Source organism: Chinchilla lanigera, unplaced genomic scaffold (assembly GCF_000276665.1).
Source record: "Chinchilla lanigera isolate Chin_1 unplaced genomic scaffold, ChiLan1.0 scaffold00018, whole genome shotgun sequence".
In the NCBI taxonomy this organism is placed as follows: Eukaryota; Metazoa; Chordata; class Mammalia; order Rodentia; family Chinchillidae; genus Chinchilla; species Chinchilla lanigera.
In genome coordinates, this window is record NW_004955419.1 from 1552509 (window position 1) to 1571707 (window position 19199).

Genomic DNA, 19199 nt, shown 5'->3' on the forward strand with positions numbered 1-19199 from the left:
GGTCTTACCATGTTCCTCACCACCCAGAAGCAGCTGGATTGATAGAAAGTGCAATGGTCTTTTGAAGACACAATTACAGTGCCAGCTGGGGTAAGGTGCAATAGCTTGCAGGGCTGGGGTAAGGTGCTTTAAAAGGCTGTATATGCTTGGAATCAGCATCCACTATATGGCACTGTGTCCCCCATTGCCAGGATTCATGGGTCCAGGAACCAAGGGGTGGAAGTAGGAATGGTACCACTCACCATTACCCCTAGTGATCCACTAGCAAAATTTTTGCCTCCTGTCCCCACAACCTTATGTTCTGCTAGCCTAGAAGTCTTAGTTCCAGAAGGGGGAAGGCTTACACCAGGAAGCACAACAATGATACCACTCAACTGGAAGCTAAGATTTCCCCTGGTCATTTTGGTCTCCTCATGCCTCTGAGGAAACAAGCTAAAAAGGAAATCACAGTGTTGTCAGGGGTGATTGACCCAGACTATCAGGGGGAAATTGGACTACTACTCCACAATGGAGGAAAAGAATACACATGGAATGCAGGAGATCTCTTAGGGCATCTCTTAATATTACCTTGCCCTATTATTAAAGTCAATGGAAAACTACAACAACCTAATACAGGCACAATGACAAATGGTCCAGAGCCTTCAGGAATGAAGGTATGGGTCACTCCACCAGGAAAAGAACCAAGACCTGCTGAGGCGCTTGCTGAAAGTCATGGGAATACAGAACGGGTAGTGGAAGAAGGTAGTTCTAAATACCAGCTATGACCCCGTGACCAACTACAGAAAAGAGGATTATAATGGTACTATTTCTCCCCTATATTGTGTTAATGTAATATAACGTTGATAAACTTAATTCTGGTTCTTCAGGATTGTTAAACCTGTGCTATAATGTTCAACTTATGAAATCATAAGTGTAAACATCAACCAAAGAAAATTTACGTTCTATTTGGGTAAGGAGATTATTGCGTTTCCATTTGTACGATGGATAGATATAACATGTAAGGTGTGATTACATACATGTCTTTGTATCTGGGGATTGGTTTAAAGAAATGTGTCTGGTTGCCAAGTTGACAAGGGGTGGATTGTAGTAGTTGATTGATTATGTCAACTTGAGAAGTTTAGAAGCATAACTAAACTTGGCTCAGCAATTGGCTCAGCAATTCTACACCCTAGGGTGTAGAGGAGCCACCCTAGGATGTAGAAGAGCCACCCTAGCGTGGATCATCACCTAGATAATATAAAAGGGAAATGAAGAAGGACGGAGGTACTTCCATTCCTTGTGGAGGAGCTCCAGTCTTCACCTTCAGCTTGGACTTCGTCTCCTGGCTTCTAGTGCAGGCTCTTCGGCTTCCACCTTGGATCCTTCAGCCTTCTGTCGCAGACTCGTCGGCCTCCTGGTACGGACTTGCATGGAACTATGCAGTGAACTCCAGACCCTGGACTGATTCCTTTGGTCTTCAGTGTGCAGACACCCTCTGCACACTTCCCCATACAACACTCTGGCTGACCGTCGTAAGCCAATCTTGTCATTTCTTATTAATTTGTATATCCTGTGTTGTATCTGTTTCTCCAATAAAACCCTAACTGATACAATAATTTTTAAAAACTGCTCAAATAATACTGTTTATCATTATAGAAAATGGCAATTATAAAATCATAGAAAGTAAAAGTAAACAAAAAGAGCAATTAAATTACAAATACCTGGAATCCACAACTAAAAACTATAGTAAGTAATATACCTGGCTCATATATCTAAATATATATGAATATGTAAACATCAAATCTAGACCTTGTCTAAATACATGTGTGTGCATGCTGTACACACTTTTAAAAAATGGTGTTATTCTCCATAACTGTGTTGTAACCTGCTCCTCTTGCTAGCTAGTCATGCATACTGCATATGACTTCAAGTTGATTTTGAGGCTGAGGGCACCCTTGTGAATACCACGTGGTACTTTATAAGGGACGTGCCATCCTCTATCAGCACTTGCTCTTGTTAAGTATACAGACTGCTTGCAACCTGGGCAGAAAGCACAAAGCAGTGGGCCGGGGATGTAGCTCAGCGGCACAAGCACCTGCCCGGCAAGCGCAAGGTCCTGAATTCAATTCCAGTTAACCCCCCCACAAAAAAAAGGAAGCACAAAGCAGTGGCTCTCTCCAGCACCTTGTGTTCATGCTAGCACCCCTGCCAGTTCTGTGTCACTTACGGCAAACTCCTCGGGAGTCACTTTCAAGACATCGAAGACAACGGCATCATAGCTCTTGCTGGCATAGTCGCAGCTCTGGCCCTCCAGAGAGTCTGAGCTGCTGCTGCCCTGTGGAGAATGCAGAGAAATCGTGCTACCTGAGTGATCTGGCCTGGGATCACTGCCACCCCCAAAAACAGAGGATGCTAGAGTGACATAATCACACAATGCAAAGCTCCCATTCTGTAGGGCTTTACTCTCTTCCAGGCACTACTGAAGCACTTAATATGCATGCTCCTACTTAATTTGCATGATTACCCTATGTGAATATACTATTATTACTCCCATTTTGCAGATAAGGGATTAGAGGCAATTCTAACTCTTTAAGGTAGCTCAGCTACAAAACTGATAGCCAGAATATGAATGTAGTTTTCTGCCTGGCTTCCCCTCAAAATACCTTTGGTCACTACCACTATTTCTGACCAGTGGTATTGTAGCAAGTAAAGAGTTACAACACAGGGCTAGGGGTGGAGCTCAGTAGTAAAGTACTTGCCTACATGCATAAGACCCTGGCTGCGTTCTATCCCTAGAACAACAACAAAAAAGTCCCAGCACAATCCTCCCTTGGAGAGAACAGGCCCCACCTCTCAGAGGTCTGAGGAAATCTTCTGTTCCTTATGTCTTTCAAACATGACCTTGGTTCACCTGCTTTTCATTTTTTTCTTCTTGAACCTGCTGCAGGAAATTGCTACCCAAAATGTAAAACTGGCCCTCCAGGCCTTCATGAGGTTTATTTCACGTGTGGTACACTGGGAACTCAGAGCCTGCTGGTTGATGAGCTGAGAGGGAACCACCAGGCTTTGGAGACTGTTGTGAAAGTTACACTTAGAAGAGTCCGCTGTGTGGAGGATATGCTGAATCCTGCATGTAAAGAAAGGCGCTCCCATAAAGATGCAAGTTAAAACTCCCCAAGTGTGGCTGGTTTCATGAAATCCCACACTGTGCGGATCTCAGAATGCTGCACATGCCTTCTCTGTAATTTTATTTAATTTCATCAAACTCCACTTTTGGGAATCCATCAGGCTTACCACCCAAAACTCGTGCCCTGTTCGTAAGTGATTTTATTCGTCTCAACTCATCAAGAAGGGTTTTGTGGTTTCCATTAACCTCAACATCTTGGAGTAGGATTTACAGAATATGCTTTTATTAATTCCTTCTTATTTCACTCTTTCCAAAATTGCTATATCTGGAAAAATGCTGCAATCTTACTGGAAATAAGAGTGTTTTAGGCCAGTAAGGGAACTCACTAGTCAACAACTAAAAATGTGAAGTTAAGAGAAGAGCAGGGACATAATCTGCTAGCTTCGGCAGGCTTGTGTCATGGAAGTTTTTAGAAAGGCATCTGCTATACTGAAAACCTTGAGATGGTCTTAAGAAGCAGTCGATCATAGTGGTTAAGAGCTCTGAAGTTAAGTAAACCTGGACAAAAAGACAGCTTCACACTGCCTGCTATCTAAACTCAGGCAAGTGACTTCATTTTGCTGAGTCTCACTCATCCTCTGTAACACAGCACTGTCAAATCCCACATCCCAGCATTGTGACTAAATGACTAAATGAAGAGGAAATGAAGTATTATAGGTAATCAAGTGACTAAATGAAGTCACTAAATGAAGCTGAGAATCCACCTGGCAGAATCCCGCTCTCAGGGAGATGCTGGCTCAAGGCCTGGTTATCCTAAAACTGCCACAGCTAGTGCATGTCTATAATCCTGGCACTCTGGGAGCCTGAGGCAGGAGGATTGCATGTTTGAGCATGTCTTGAGCATCTTAGTGATTTAGCAAGACCCTGTCTCAAAAGAACCATTTTTTAAAGGAGGTAAGGAATGTAGCTCAGTGCAAATGCCCTGAGTTTAATTCCCAGTACTGCCACAAAAAAAAAAAAAAAAAAAAGTGCCACAGGTGACAAATTTTTCCCTGAGAAAAATCTGGGTCTGAGAATAAGTCTGAAAAGTAATAAAGACTGTTCTTGATGTTTCCAGAATCAGCACTCAATTCTATCCTCCAATCTTAAGTGCTGACCTTGAAAAGGCAAAGATTTATAAATATTTCTGCTACTTCCATCCACCTTCCTGGAAGCAGCTCAACCAGGCTGACAGTGGTGACCTCCTCTGAGACAGCATGGGAGCCTTGATGTGAACCCACCTGCCTGGCCAGCTGTGCGATCAAAGCAGTGTGTTTTCCTCTGCATGCCTCAGGTTCCTCATCCATAAACCTTAGCTACCAGCTGATGGGGTTGCTGTGAGGGTGAAATGAGAGGAAGCCCGTGGAACATGCAAAGTACCTGGAGTAGAGTAAGCACTCAGCTATGGGCAAGCCTGGGTGTGAGTGTGTCATTCAGTCACTAAGATTCAATGAGTACTTCAATTATCCATGTAGTCATTCATTCAACAAATATTATGGGGTACTTACCATGTGCTGGATATACCCATATGTGTCTAAGGTAGTCCTCAGTATCACAGGGGGTTGATTCGAAGACCCCTCAGAAATAGCAAAATCCATAGATGCTCAAAGGTGCTGTATAAAATGGCCTAGTATTTGCACATGACCTATGCATATCCTCCCATATACTTTGAATCATCTCTTGATTACCTATAATACCGAATGAAATGTAAATGTTCTATAAATTATTGTCATACTGTATTACTTAGGGAATAATAAGAAAAAAGTCTGTATGTTCACCACATGAAATTTTTTTGAGTATTGTTGGTCCATGGTTAGTGGATTCCATGAATATGGAGGGATGACTATATTCAGTATATGTGTGTATATACATCTGTCTACACACATATGCACATTCATATATATATATATATATATATATATATATATATACACACACACACACACACACACACATACATACACTCACACAGAAGAGGGAAGAAAGAAGTTTCATTCTGGATGGAGTATAAGTTATAGATGGAAACAGAAATCTGATTCTTCTAGCCACCAGAATCCATTCCTGGGATTTCAGGTTTCTTAACTTTCTTGTAACACCCCATTGTACCCAAACGTAGACTCATTCAAGGGGATATTTTTAGCCAGAAGTTGCCCTAAATCTTTTAATTGATGATGATGGTGGTGGTGATGCAGTTACTTTATTTATGAACTATATTTGTATTTGATTTCAACATTAAGAGGGCCAACATGCGGAATTTTTTGAAAGATTTGTAAGAAACAAACTGGCTCCTATGACTTTCTGCCTGATTACCCTGGATTATTTCAAAAGCCCCACTTGATGTGAGCCCAGGACCCAACACTGCCTGGCCAGTGGGTGAGAGGTGTCAGGCATTCCACACTTGCTACAGAGGCACCAGGCCTCAGATGACACCCACTACTTGTGCATGTCAGTTCCAAGCCTCAGACAGGGGTCCTGGCTCAGGCCCCCCTCAGATCACCACTTCTTACAGCCACTTCCTATGGAGAAAGGTAAATAGAAGCCAGTCGGAATGACTTCTGTCTGACTTCATTCTGGAATGTGCAACTTATTTATAATCAGCAGCAGCTTTTCCTGGGAAAGGTCTGATCCCGTCTTGCCACCAAAATGGAATGTGGCACTTGTTACAGCTGGACTGAGCAGGTATTTGTTTTTCTTTGAAGAGAACAACTTCAGAAAACACACTGATCCTTAGGCCGACTGCCTCCCAAATCTCACGCCTAGCATGGCCAGGGACCTTGGGAGTGCTAAGAATGGTAGCATTCAGTGGGGGCCTGTGGCCTTGCTGCCACGGCTTTGCTGGGGCCTGGGTCAGCTGAAGGCCCCACCCAATCCTGATTGCAGCCTCCATACCTGTGGGGTGGCAGAGGTGACCAACACGCTAGCCATCAGACCATTCCTCTTGTACATAGTCTCCAGGCCACAGGGAGCTCCAGGGCAGCCTCTGCCGGTGACATAACCTGCCTAGAGAAGTCCTGCAAGAGAAAGGAGCGCATAAAAACCAGCTCCCGGCACCAATGACCCCCATCCTGGAGGGAAAGCTACACCACACTTAGCAGATTACCCAGAAGGACACTCCAAAGAAAGGTCATAAGCTGGTAGTCTTCAGAGTATACTTGGCCCACTGATGTAGTTCACTGGGCTTGAACAGAGTTTTAGTATTTTTAAAATTAATTACCAACATCTAAAAACTGGGTTTCACATAGAATTCTGGATCTTTTCTAGTAGTATTAGGCCCATAACCCTGTGTGGTGGCCATCATCTGGGCTGAGCAGGCTGCCCCTTGTATTGGCACTTTGGGCCCCCACCTGGCCTGTGTGGCCATTTCAGCATACCCCTGGCCTTTGCAAGCACCAGAGCCTGTGACCTTTTAGACAAAGATAGCATGGAGTAGACAAACTGATCCTCTCTTGCTTCCCTGGGTACCACACTGCCTCCTCGGTAACAACCTGGACAATACTTAACCTCACATAGCACTTACCACCTGCCATGCACTTAACATCCCCCTACTCACCTAACCCTGCCCACAATCCTGAGGGAGGCCTGATTACTGCACTCATCCTACATGTGGTGAAAGTGAGGCACAGAGAGATAAGTCAGTCATACCTTTGTGCCTTTGCTCATGCTGTCCCACCACCACCATTCAAGACTTGCATACAGGTCACTCTTCCGTACCATGCCTGGCCCACCCAAGGCAGAACAGGCTCTCCCACACCATGTGCACCCACCTCCAGATCAGCCATCCCATCACAACACCCAGAGAATGGCCACTCGCAGCTTCAGCTCTTTAACCAGAAGGTGGCCAGGACAGCAGGATGGTGGGGGGTGGGGTGGGCATTGGAAGCCAACTGCCATTATCCAGGCAAGAGATAAGGATGGTCCTTTGAGATAAGGGGCAGCAGTGAAGTCAGACAGAAGTAGACAGACTGAGATAAAAAATGGTCAGAGATTCCATAGAAACTGACATGGAGTGAAGGGGAGGAGTTAGAGGGTATATGATGGCTTCCAGCCTGAGGTGCCTCAAGGAAGGAACAGGGGTAGCACAGCAGACTGGTGACCAAAGACGATGAACTTGACTTGGGACATGTAGAATCTATAGTGCCCATGAGAAAAGTGGTCTTGGAGGGTAAGAGCCAGACTAGAGGTGGTGAGGGAAGATGGAAAATGCCAGCCCACACTTCGCTTAACTGAACCTCCAGGCGCCATCACACAGCAGTGAACATTAGAGCAGCCAAATGGAATGTCAAGGTCAAAGAGCTCCTCCTTACACATCTCCAATCGAGCATGGCTCCTCTAGCACCCCAGCTGCTCTCGTGTCTTCCTTTCCAACGGCACCTGCGCATGACTGTCCTGGAGCCTTCCACCTTCCCTTTCTTCCCCAGACCTCAGAAGAACCGATCTTTCCTATAAACAACCAGTGGGGGTCATATGGGGAAAGGTGAGTGAATCCTCGATGGTACCAGTGAGTCCCTGCTGATTTCCTAGGTATGAGCACACTGTGGTAGTGAGTAGGAGGAGGTCTTTATCAGTAGATAATGGCCAGGGCAAAATTCAGAGGCAAAATAAGCTTACAGCTCACTTCCAAGGAGGTTGGCAAAACATACATCAGATGAAACAAATATGGCAATGTTTAGAACTTTGTCCAATGCTTGATAATTTAATACCAAAGTTAAGAGGCAAAACTCGGGTGGAAAGGCCCAAATCTTCTTTCAAGAGCAAGGAGAAGGGACAGGCTAAGGACACCCATTTCTTAATCATTTCTGTCCTAGGAGAATCCATATTCCCTGTTATCCAGGACCACAAATACACGGCTGGTGAGGCTTAAGGGGCAGCCACACAAAAGATTCAGACATTTCACAGAAGAGAATGTATAGGTGAACAAGTATGGCATCAGGGAAATGGAAATAAAAACCATGGAGACATCCACTTCACACCCATCAGGATCACTAAAATTAAAAAGCAAAAACAAGCCATAGAAAACGTTGGTGAGGATGTGAAAAAACAGAACCCTCATCCATTACTGGTGGGAAGGCAAATGATACAACCACTTTGGCAGCTTTTTAAAAAGTTAAACAGGGGCTGAGGATTTAGCTCAGCAGCACAGTGCCTGCCTGGCAAGCGCGAGGTCATGAGTTCGATTCCCAGTATTGGAAAAAAAAAAAAAAAGTTAAACAAAAGCTTACCATATAACCCAGCAATTCTATTCCTAGGTACCTACCTAACATAAATATGTACCTACACAAAAGCATGTGTGTGAACGTTTACAGCATCCTTATTCATAAAAGTCAAAAGTTGGAAACAATTCAGATGTCCATCACTTGTGAATGGATAAGCAATGCAATATATACACAAAATGTAAAACTACTCAGCTGCTAAAAGAAATGAAATACTGATACAAGCTAAAACATGATTAAGCCTCAAAAACATCATACTACGTGAAAGAAGTCAGATGCAGAAGAATGTATTATGTATAATTCCATTTTAGGAAATGCCTAGAAAAGGCAAGTTTGTAGAGACAAAAGCACATCCATAGGTTGGAAGCAGAACTGACTGTGCATGGATACAGAGTGTTTCGAAAGTGATGGAAACGTTCTAAAACTGGATTGTGGTCACAGGTACACAGCCCAGGAAATATGGCTTCTATGACATCTCAACTAAAAGAAGCACCCTGACCTCTGTTTCATGATGGTATCATGTTTGACATTCCTTTTTAAATGATCAAATAAATATTAAAGTACTAAAAACCTATTGTATTAGTACATGGAAACAGAGAAGAGTGGTATGAATAAGCAAGCTTTGAGGAATTTCCCATACCAAAGAAACAGTACCGAGAGGGGAGGAGCAGCCCTGAGCAAGGGAAAGGCCTTTTAGGCACAGAGAAACCTCCAGGAAAGTCCCAGAGACTTCAAATGGGGAGTCCAAAAACTGAGAAAAAAAGTAAACCTAGTTCGAATGCTTAAAGGCAGTGCAAGTCCAAGTCAGTCCCTTGGGCTGCCTCAAACCAGACTAACCAACCAGAATAGGCTGGGTAAACAGGACCAGTGCAGCCCGTCTCCCAACCCAGAACAGACCGGCATGATGGGATGGAAGCTGCTAAGCTCAGTTCAGATGGGGGAACAGCAACTCAGCTGGATTTAACAGAGTGATAGGGAAGGCTGAGTGAAGACAGCCTCTTTCAACGGGTCCCACCTGCTGGGCTCAAGGCTGAAGTGGACTTTCCTCCTGTCCCACTGTGCCTGGCACTTTGTGGGCCTCCCCAGGGGAAGCCCAGGTCTGGAGCCCAACCTGTTCAGCCTGGAATGCACTAAAGGCGTCATTCTCCCTACCCGTCAGCCTCACCCAGCCTTTTAACACAGGTTCCCCTGCCCTCTGGCCCCTGCTTCCCATCAGAAGGATGCACCAGCCCCACCCACTCCTGCACACCTCAGTAAGAGCATCGGCAGTGAGCGCAGACACTAGGTGAGGTACAACCTAAGCGTTATACTTCTAGCTCATTTCATCTTCATGACAGCCTCAGGAAGCAGAAACTACTTGGATTCCTGGAGCCCAGCTGAGCTATAATGCCTATATCAGGGTGTAGACTCCCATCAGGGCTAAGCTTGGCCCAGCTCCTCCCCAGGCACTGCGTCCCTACCTGAGGGGAGGGCCCTGAGCATGGGGGACCACGCCTCCCAAGCAGACCAACCGGACGAGGGCAGCCACCTATTCTCTTGAGAATTCAGAACCCTGAGACCTCAGCCTTTGTTGGCCAACCAAGCTGAGGTACTGTGCTCTCAGGAGCAGAGGGTGGCCCTGTACAGGTATAGCCTGGTCAGAGGGGTGCGGGTAGGGGAAAGCAGATGCACAGGGTCAGAAATGCCACTTTCAGTGTAAGGTGGTGAGGGTAGGTTTCCAAAAGACCTTAACGAAGGCTTATTCCTAGACATGAACTTCATGCCAACCCACCAGAAACCTGACCCTGAAAATGCAGTGGATTTATTGGGATGGAAGAAAAACATATCATTCATTATTTGGTGTTCTTTTATCTCTTCGTTTATAGACAAGGTCTCGATAAATAGCCTAGGCTGGCCTCGAAGTTTCAATCCTCCTGCCTCAGCCTCCCAAGTAGGTGACATTACATGCATGCACCACCACTTCTGGTTCACTGGGCACTGTTCTAACCATCAATTCTTAAATACTCTGTGCCTTAAACCCTTTGGGACCCCCCTCTCACAGAAATGTTTTGAAATCCATAAAATAAAATTACACAGGAACCCAATGAAATTAAAAGTATTATTAATGTTAGCTGTTATTTTTTCAACAATTTTTAGTATAATTATATTTCTTCATGTAAAGGAATATGTAGATTTATTATTGCACTAAATAATAAGATCTATTGGTAAGTCAAAACAGTTATGAGCACAGATATTGAAATGCCCATGATGGTTGACTGATATAAAAATATATGTGACTTTTGTTGGTGACAAGTTCTAAGTATGTTAGTATTATTGTGGTTCATTGTTTGGATTAGTAAATGAGAGAAATTCTAAATTTCAGCTAGAAGTTAGTGAAAACAAAGATGTCATTTTTTCCCAAATTGATAGATGCTCTGGTCAAAAAACCCTGTTCCTGGCACTGGCGACAAGATGTAAGCAAGCACTTAAGGTCACGGCTCCCATAGCTCTTGTAGTCAAAAAAATGCACACAACAAAGAAGGTAACTTCAGACGACAAGGCCTTGAAGAAATAAAATAAGGTGGAAGATGGTATTTGCCATGAAGGGCTCTCTGAGGACATGTTACTTGAGTTTTTTATTTCATTTTATTTGCTTTATTTTGTTGCTATTGTTGCTGCTTGGAGGTGCTGGCCATTAAACTCAGGGCCTTGTGCATGCTAGGTAAGTGCTTTACCACTGACTTCCACCACCCCCTAGGACGTGATAATTGAAGGAGGGAGCTAAGGAAATCAGTGGGAGTGTTCTCTGCAGAGGGAACAGCAAGTGCAAAGGCCCTGAGGCACACCTCAGCTCACCAGGTGTAGGGTAGAAGTAGAAGACCATACCTGGAGCTTGGCTGGAAACTGTCTAGATGGGCAGGGGCAGAGCATGAGGGCTCACCACGGGCAAGAGCACCTCAAGGCTTCTGGGGAGGGAAAGGACATGGTCTGAACTGCACTGTTTCTAAAAATCACATTGGCTACTGGGTGGAGACTGGCATGGAAAAGCCAAGAACAGAAGCAGGGAAGCAGTTGAGGGGAAGAGGCAAGGGCTCAATCACTGGCCAAGGTGCAGGCATGGGTGGGGTCGGGAAGGTAGACCAATGGATGTGCCAACGGGCTCACAGACAGGAAAACAAGAGGACCAAGAGCATCATCTGTATGTGGGGCTGTTGTGAAGGGGCAGGTGGTGGCCTCTCAGCCACTAAATCCCACTCTGAGGACACAGTGGAGAAAGTCATAGCCTTACCTCAAGGACCCTGCAGTGTGGTACAGGATGAAAATCTAATACGGAGACACTCAAGGGACATGTGCTATCACAGACACAGGTTCCCTGGAACACGAAGAGGGGGAGATTAAGGCCCCTGGGATCAAGGCAGGCATCACAGAGCAGAGCCATCACCCTGGGTCAGGGGAGGGGAGGTCTGGGCATGTGGAGGCACAGGGTGCCAGGGCACAAGCAGTGGCAGCCCCTTCTTACTTTCCCAACCAGCCCCATGGCACCCCAGATTCCCACAGGCTCAGGGACACATGGAAAAGGAGGCAGCGGCCACTTGTGCGGCTTGTGTTGTCACGTAGGGCCCTAACACTATGACCACAGCAGCAGTGTCTTTCCACCTGTTCATTCCTCATTCATGGGGCAAACTTTGTAAAGCTTTTCCCAAGCCTGGCCCTGTACAGACGAGTCACATCTGCCTGGGCCTCAAGGAGCTCAGACGCGGCTGAATCATCCATTGTCATCACCTATGTATCAGACACTAACTTTGTGCAGGCGCTGCTAGGGATTTATAAGCATTTTAAAATCCCTCTTACAGATAAGGAGACTGAAGCACAGAGAGATGGATGGAACTGCACTGTAAGGACACATCTTCACATGTCCGTACTGGCTGTGCCCCTTGCCGGTTAGGCTAGTCAGGGAGCAGCTGGCATCGGAGAGGACTGCCAGCCTTTGGTTTGAGCAAATGAGTATGTACACATCAAAACCCCATTCTCCCCACCCTCCCTCTGCCTCTCACCTCACACACACACACACACACACACACACACACACACACACACACACACACACCGCTAAGGCCTCCCTGGAAACCAAAACACTGCAGGAGAAAAAGCAGTTCTCATGATGTAACTTCTTAAGAACGTGGCAGCTGTATCAGAACCGCAAAACAATCCCACATCTCTCTTTTCTGTTCATGACAGAGTTTTGTGTGTGTGGGTTCCCAAGGAGGAAAAGGCAAGTCCCAGATGCAGTGCTGGTCTCCTTCCAAACTTTCAAAATACTCCTTCCACATTTCAGGTTCAGGAAACCAAGGAAATAGCCTGAGACAGGCTGATGCAGACCCTGTTGAGAAGGCAGAGTAATCACTTTTTCCTAAGCTGATGGAGGCTCTTTCAAAGAAAATACACACGTCCAGGCACGTCCAATTACAACAGAGTGATTTCTTCTAAATGTTGCCCACAAGTATGAAAAGAGATCCCAGCACACTGGAAGGCCACTCTTCCTGGTAGGATGTGCTGTCTTGGTGGACTGGGCCGGAGCTCACTTGTCCTTTCTGTGTCAACAGGAGGCTCACAGTCCCCACCAACTGTTGAGCCCACTTCATGAGATGTACGAGTGTAAACACACACACACACACACACACACACACACACACACACACTCCCTCTGAACCATGGCCACATCAGATTTTGCATTTGTCAAAAGCTTTCCCTCAGTGTGACCATCACTCTGGGACTGGACCACCTAAGAGGAACTGAAGAAAGGCCCCCTTGTATAGGGGTGGCAGCACCATTATCTCTCCCCTGCTGACCCTCTCCAAACTGGCCAAACCTCCTTCCCAGCAAGCAGCAGTGTTTGGCAGCCTTTGAGGAGAGACCCTGGCCACGTAAGCGCATGTCAGACTCGAAATGCCACAGCTCCTTCCAGTGCTCACCAGCACCTGTCCACTACCCACCCTCCAGATGTGCAGCATCCTCCCTCTGGCTCCTCTCCCAGGGAGGGACAACGGGCTGAGAAGGCACCTCTGTGTCTAAAACACCACATGCGGCTGAGCCTCCTTGCAGGAGAGAGCTCAGCAGTGCCAGGGCATGAGGCTGGCTTTGGAGATGGTCGTTGGTCATCAGCCAATCACCATCTCCATCTGAGATGGTGAAACCCAATAAAACACACAGAGAGAAAGGTCAAGATGAGCAGCTTGTTGGGGAAAGAAGCGCCTTCACTTGTGGAGAGGAGTAGGGACCAGCCCAAACAGGTCGAAATCCCTGTGTCCCGATGGCAGGCACTTCCTAGCATGCCACAAGCCTGGCTCTGAGTGTGGAAGCCGAGGAGGCAGCAGTGGACAAGGCCCAAGTCCAGTCCTGGGCACCTAACCTTTCCAAGTGGGGGACTTTCTGAATTTTTAAAATAAAAGCAATACATGTGCGTAATAAAGGTACATAAACAGAATTAAAAGGTACAAAGAAAGAAAGCCTCTTGTCCCTGACCCAAGGTCATACAGTTCATAATACAGGGCAGCATCCAACGCACACATCCACACAGATCTCTAGATATCTGGAGACATGTAGATTCATAGAGATGTGTAAGTACATTTTAGAGATCTTCATTTTAAAAATCACAAGCGAATGTAAATGAATTTGTGACTTAACAGTCACTGCAGCTTCTCCATCTGAAACAGTGGGATGGATCTACAGTATCTGCTCATCAGTATATCGACAGTGCTCAGAGAACAGCTGATTTGGGAGGCTCCAGACTAACCTGTAGCTCAACACCCTCCACCCCCAGGGGATTCAAAACTTGTAGTCACAGGCTTTGTAGACACTAGGACCAAGACAGCCACAGCATGATTTCTGCAGGAGTAGCCTCTCCGGGGCTTAGGTTCCTCCCTTCAAAAACAAGGCTCCAGAGGACAGGTGAAGGAAAAGAATCTTAACCTGAAGCCACTAGCCCACAAGTAAGACCTGATGTTTTCTAGGCAGGAAGCAAAGTTTAGGAAAACGAGCAGCCAGGGATATTTGTGGAGGCACGCCTGACGGAGCTTCAGAAAATGGGGCTGAGAGAGAGGAGAGGAATATGGGCAGCAGACCTGAGACATCCAGGCACCCATTAAAGCCCTGAGGACATCCTCATGGCACCCTTCCTCTCCAGAAGCCTGGCAACAAACTACTTATGTGACCCACCATGGCAGCCAGACCCAGAATCCAGTGTCTCACTCTTCCCAGCTCCCAGGACCCTACATAATCGAAGCTCAGAGTGTCTGCTTTGGGACTATGCAGAAATATTGTCTGGAGCTACATGGGGTCACTGACTGTGCCCTAGGCAGCCCCAGGCACAGACAACCCCTCTCTACGGACCGCGTCATGTCTCCCACCTCTGCCCCTCTGCCCTGATCCAAGCCACCCGAATCTACTTTCTGCGCCATGCACAGGCCTCCTAAGCAGTGCTGTCCCTTCTGCACACTGGCCTTCTTATGGTTTGTTCTTAACACAATGATCCTTCCAAAAATCTAAATCCAAAATTGGCAAGGTGCCACACTGGCCAGGTGCATTTCTCTATCATAAAGCATAGGTAGCTGGCTGGATGTACCCTCCCCAGAGGGAAGCCGGAATCATAACTGAAAAGATAGGAGAAGATGCCAGCCCAGGGCAGTGACCTCATCATATAGAACAGAGGGCAGCAAGAAGCCGGGTGTGGCAGGCACATCTATAATCCCAGCAATTGGGAGGCTGAAACAGGAGGATTATCACAAGTTCAAGGCCAGCCTGGGCTATACAATGAGTTCAAAGACAGTCTGAACTACTTTGCAAGATCCTGTCTTTAAAAAAAAAAAAAAAAAAAGGCAGCTACAGCAGAAGTCAGTCGAAAGTTCCTAGCATTCAGGTCAAGAACTGAGACCATGTGCCATGTGGACAGAAGTGTCCTGGCTCAGTGTCAGGGAGAGCCCAGCTCACAAAAGCACAGTTGCTAACCAGGCATGGTGGCACATGCCTGAAATCCTAGCTATTAAAGGGCTGAGGTAGGAGGATGGCAAGTTCAAGGCCAGCCTGGGCAGCTTAGCATGACCTAGCCCAAAAAATAAATGGTCAGTGTGCTGGGTTGTAGCTCAGCAGTGGATTGCTTGATTAGCATGCACAGCATGCTAAGTTCCATCCCTAGCACTGAAACAAAAAAGAAAAAAGAAAAAAAAGGATAGCTCCTCCTTGTCCTGCTACCAATCATGGCAGAAAAGGGAGATCAAGAGGTGAAAACAGATTGAGGCTGGGGTTTTCTGGGGACTTAGGGAAACCTTTGAGTCTACGTCATGTGTTCAGGCTCAAAATAAAGAGTGAACAGAGAACAAAATTAGAAATACAAGGAAAAGAGGAGGCACTTAGTAAAGCCCACCTTGGAGCAGGTGGGAGGGGTGTCAGCGACTCCCCTGCAAGTGGAGGAGGGCAGCACCAGGAAGCGCCCGTGGGTGGGGACCCTCCTCCTCCTAGGGGACCCTGGCCCAAGCATGTGGGGTAAGACGGAGTTGGCACTCTGGTGGGACTCTCACTTGGAAAGTACGGTAAGTGGGATCCCAAAGATGAGACCCAGAACTTCATCCTGGGAGGCTCTGATGTGACCATCTGGACAGACTCTAGAATTGTCACAGGGGATGAGGATGCTATGCTGTGAGACTCAATGACTAAATGCAGTGAGGTACGAGATTACATTCTAGAAGGGAAACAGGATGCTTTGGGAAAGTTGGTGACATCTGAAAAAGGTCTATGGTTAAGAGCAGTGAACACAGGTTAATTTGATAACTACACTATGGTTATGGGAGCTCTGTGCTGTTTTGTAACTTTTCTGTAAGTCTGAAAAAATTTCAAACTAAAAAGTTTTTAAAAATTAAAAACAAAATTCTATATCCTCACAGCCTGATCCACTAACCCCTAAACACACACCACCTCTATCACAGGCCTAAAAAGAGGGATCCAGCCAGGCGTGGTGGCACATGCCTGTAATCCCAGCACTCAGGAGGCTGAGGCAGGAGGATCTTTGTGAGTTTGAGACCAGTTTGGGCTACAAAATGAACTCAAGGCCAGCCTGAACTGCAAAGGGAGACCCTGTCTCAAAAAGAAGGGTCCAGACATTTTCTGTGCAAAATGGAAGAGCACTGGGGTTCAGGTGTTGTCTGCCTGTTCCATGATAACAGACAGACGGCACCTTTGACAGACAGTGAAGGGAAGCAGAAATAGCACTGAGGGGAGCAGGGATCCCAGCCCTTCCCCTTCACTCCCAGTCCCTACAAAGGTAGAAGAGATACTGGCCTGACTAGTACTGGTCCAGGGCATCAACAGGGTCACATTCACTAGAAGCGTCACCAAGTACCCAAAGACCATGGCCCTGTGTCCAGCTCTTTCTCTCCCACTGCAGCTGTGAGATCTGTGAGGTGAACCAGGGCCCTGCTTAGGCTCAGCCCTCTCTGACACCTATAGGCCTGTCTGTATCCTCCTGGCCAGCATGTACCTGCCCCATGCTGCTGGCCAGGAGACAGACAGGAAGGGCCCTGGGGACAGATGCGACTTAGTGCAGTAGAAGCTCCAACCCAGCCTTGACCAGAGAGGTCTGAGGTGCTGTGTTAGGCACTGGTCGGGCTCTTCAGGAGACTGCTTTAATTCTCCTTTGCTGCCATTCCTTTTGTGGCCAGGTCCCTCTTCCACAAAGCTCAAGGCCAGGTGCAGGTGAGCAAATCACAATACCCACAGTCAGGAGCCTTCTTGACAAACAGCACTGAGTCCTGACCCTGAGGCCTGGACCCTAATGTTCATCAAGAGCAGCCTGGTGCTTCCTGTTTGGAAGGAGAGAAGCTGTCTGCAGAGAGCAAGGCAGGCGTGGAGTGGGGTGGGGCAGGGGCGGGGACAGGGGTGCCTGGCCTGCCAGGGCAGCAGTGAGAGCGGCAGTAGGAGAAAGCTGGTTAGGAATAGAGTGTGAGCCCCAGGAATAGAGGAAATGGGGAGCACCTGGCTTCCGGGTGCCTTCAAGCAGCATCCAGATTCCACAGGAGGGACTGCAGGGGTGAGGGACTGAGCAGAGGTGCCGAAATGACATGGGGACAGATGAAACTTTCACATCAAGCTCCATATACAGATTTTGGTTTTAAGATAATATAATGTGTCCACATGTCTGCCTTCCCTTCTCCAAATCGTGTTCGAAATGACCAAATAAATAAAAACCCAAGACAAAAAGTGTCTGCTGAAGTACTAAAATACAGGGAAGGATGACATCAACAAACCAGAATTTCTCAGTTTACAACAAATGGAGTTGGGTTAAGGGAAAAACTATGAGTGTTAGATATCCGGTCACAAAAATCAACCATTTCCTCTGCTCCAACAATAATCAGCTAGAAAATGTAACAGCACAAGAACACACTGACGAAAAAGAAAAGTACATAGACAAACTTTTAAAAGTGTACAAAAACCAGTTGAAGAAAATTACAAAATCTTACTAAAAGACAAAAAAGACTTGAAAGACCTTTCTCTCCCCGAGTAAAAACACAAAAATATTTTAAAGTCATCAACTTTCTCCAATTAATCTATAACCAAAATAAGTTTAAAGTCACCCCAAATCCTAAGGGAATTCATTTTGGAACTTAACAGATTGAATCAAGATGTAATCTGGAAGAATAATTAAAAGTAGAGTATAAGTTTTTGGAGAAAGGGTATAACGAGAGGGGTCTGTCCCGCCAGGAAGCCAGAGTAGAGAGATGGCAGAGAAACAGCAGAATGGAACAGGGGACAGAAAATAGGACCAAGTGCATGTAAGCACTGAGACAGGATCACAATGGCATTTCAGTCACCAGAGAAGAATGGGCCAATTATTAAACAATCGGAAGGGGAAGAATTTGTTTCAAGTTTTATCTAATATCATATGTAAGAATAAATGTTTGATGGATTAAAGATTTAAGATTTCAACAAACAAAATTTCACAAAAACACTACCCCCCAAAACAAAACAAAAAACAGATCAATATGTTTTTATAATCTTGGAGTAAAGAAGTCCTCTCCAAGACCCATACAAAAGCCAGAAAACTGACACTACTGGCAGACTTAACTAGTTATTTTTGTTTTCTGCTTGGCAGAGCTGGTAATGGAACCCAGGGCCCTGAGAACGCTGAGCAAGCCCTCTACCACTGAGCTACACCCCTGGCTGGTCCTACTGGTAGATTCAAAGGCATTAAAAATGTCTATAGAGGAAAAGACATCATGAAAGAGATGAAAGGCAGGCCATAAATCCAGAAAAGAGCATTTGTGATGTCACATGACAGGTGAATGAATTCGTAAAGTAGAAGAAAGCCAGGAGCTCTGGTGAGATACTTGGGGACATGTGACCACAGGCAGGGGCTCCTCCTCCCTAAGCCTCTGCTTGCTCTTCAAGAGGGGACAGACTTCAAGGCAGCACCTTCTGCCCAGGATGGTGAAGATCCACAGGAAAGGCTGCGGGCACGAGGCCCAGAGTGTGAACACCACAAGGCACTAGCAAATAGGCAGCCAGAGCCCATTCCGGGAAAGTTATTGATTCCACAGGGCCCACGAACAGTCGAGAAAGCCCTGGAAACCATGTCAATGTGACTGCACAGGCAGTCAGACTGCATTCACTCAGTGGGACATGAGCAGTGGGTAAAAGGACAGGGAACAGCAACATGCACTGACAAAGAAAGATGTCCACGAGTTCAGGCACAGCTACATGCTGGAAGTCTAGCACACATCAGGCACTCGCTGGCCTGGTGGGAGGGACAAAGCAGTGAAGAACAAGCCGGAACAGACGCACCCCAGTGCTATCAATAATCACTCAGTCAATAGACA

The 19199-nt window shown here is 46.4% G+C and overlaps 1 protein-coding gene across 10 annotated transcripts in view; it reads right to left on the bottom strand.

Moving 5' to 3' along the window:
* Ralgps1 (Ral GEF with PH domain and SH3 binding motif 1) overlaps positions 1 to 19199 on the bottom strand; it is a 259202-nt gene that overhangs the window by 217882 nt on the left and 22121 nt on the right. For 7 of the 10 annotated variants that reach the window (XM_013513184.1, XM_005382445.2, XM_005382439.2 and 4 more), the window contains exons 2-3: positions 6035 to 6156; positions 2207 to 2314 (exon numbers count right to left, since the gene is read on the bottom strand). In XM_013513184.1, the coding sequence (XP_013368638.1) occupies positions 2207 to 2314; positions 6035 to 6091 (165 nt within the window). In that variant the 5' untranslated portion in view covers positions 6092 to 6156. Of the gene's footprint in view, positions 1 to 2206; positions 2315 to 6034; positions 6157 to 7449; positions 7556 to 9604; positions 9791 to 9815; positions 9853 to 19199 lie in introns of those variants that run through there. The other 3 variants (XM_005382443.2, XM_005382442.2, XM_005382444.2) reach the window with 3 other exon arrangements.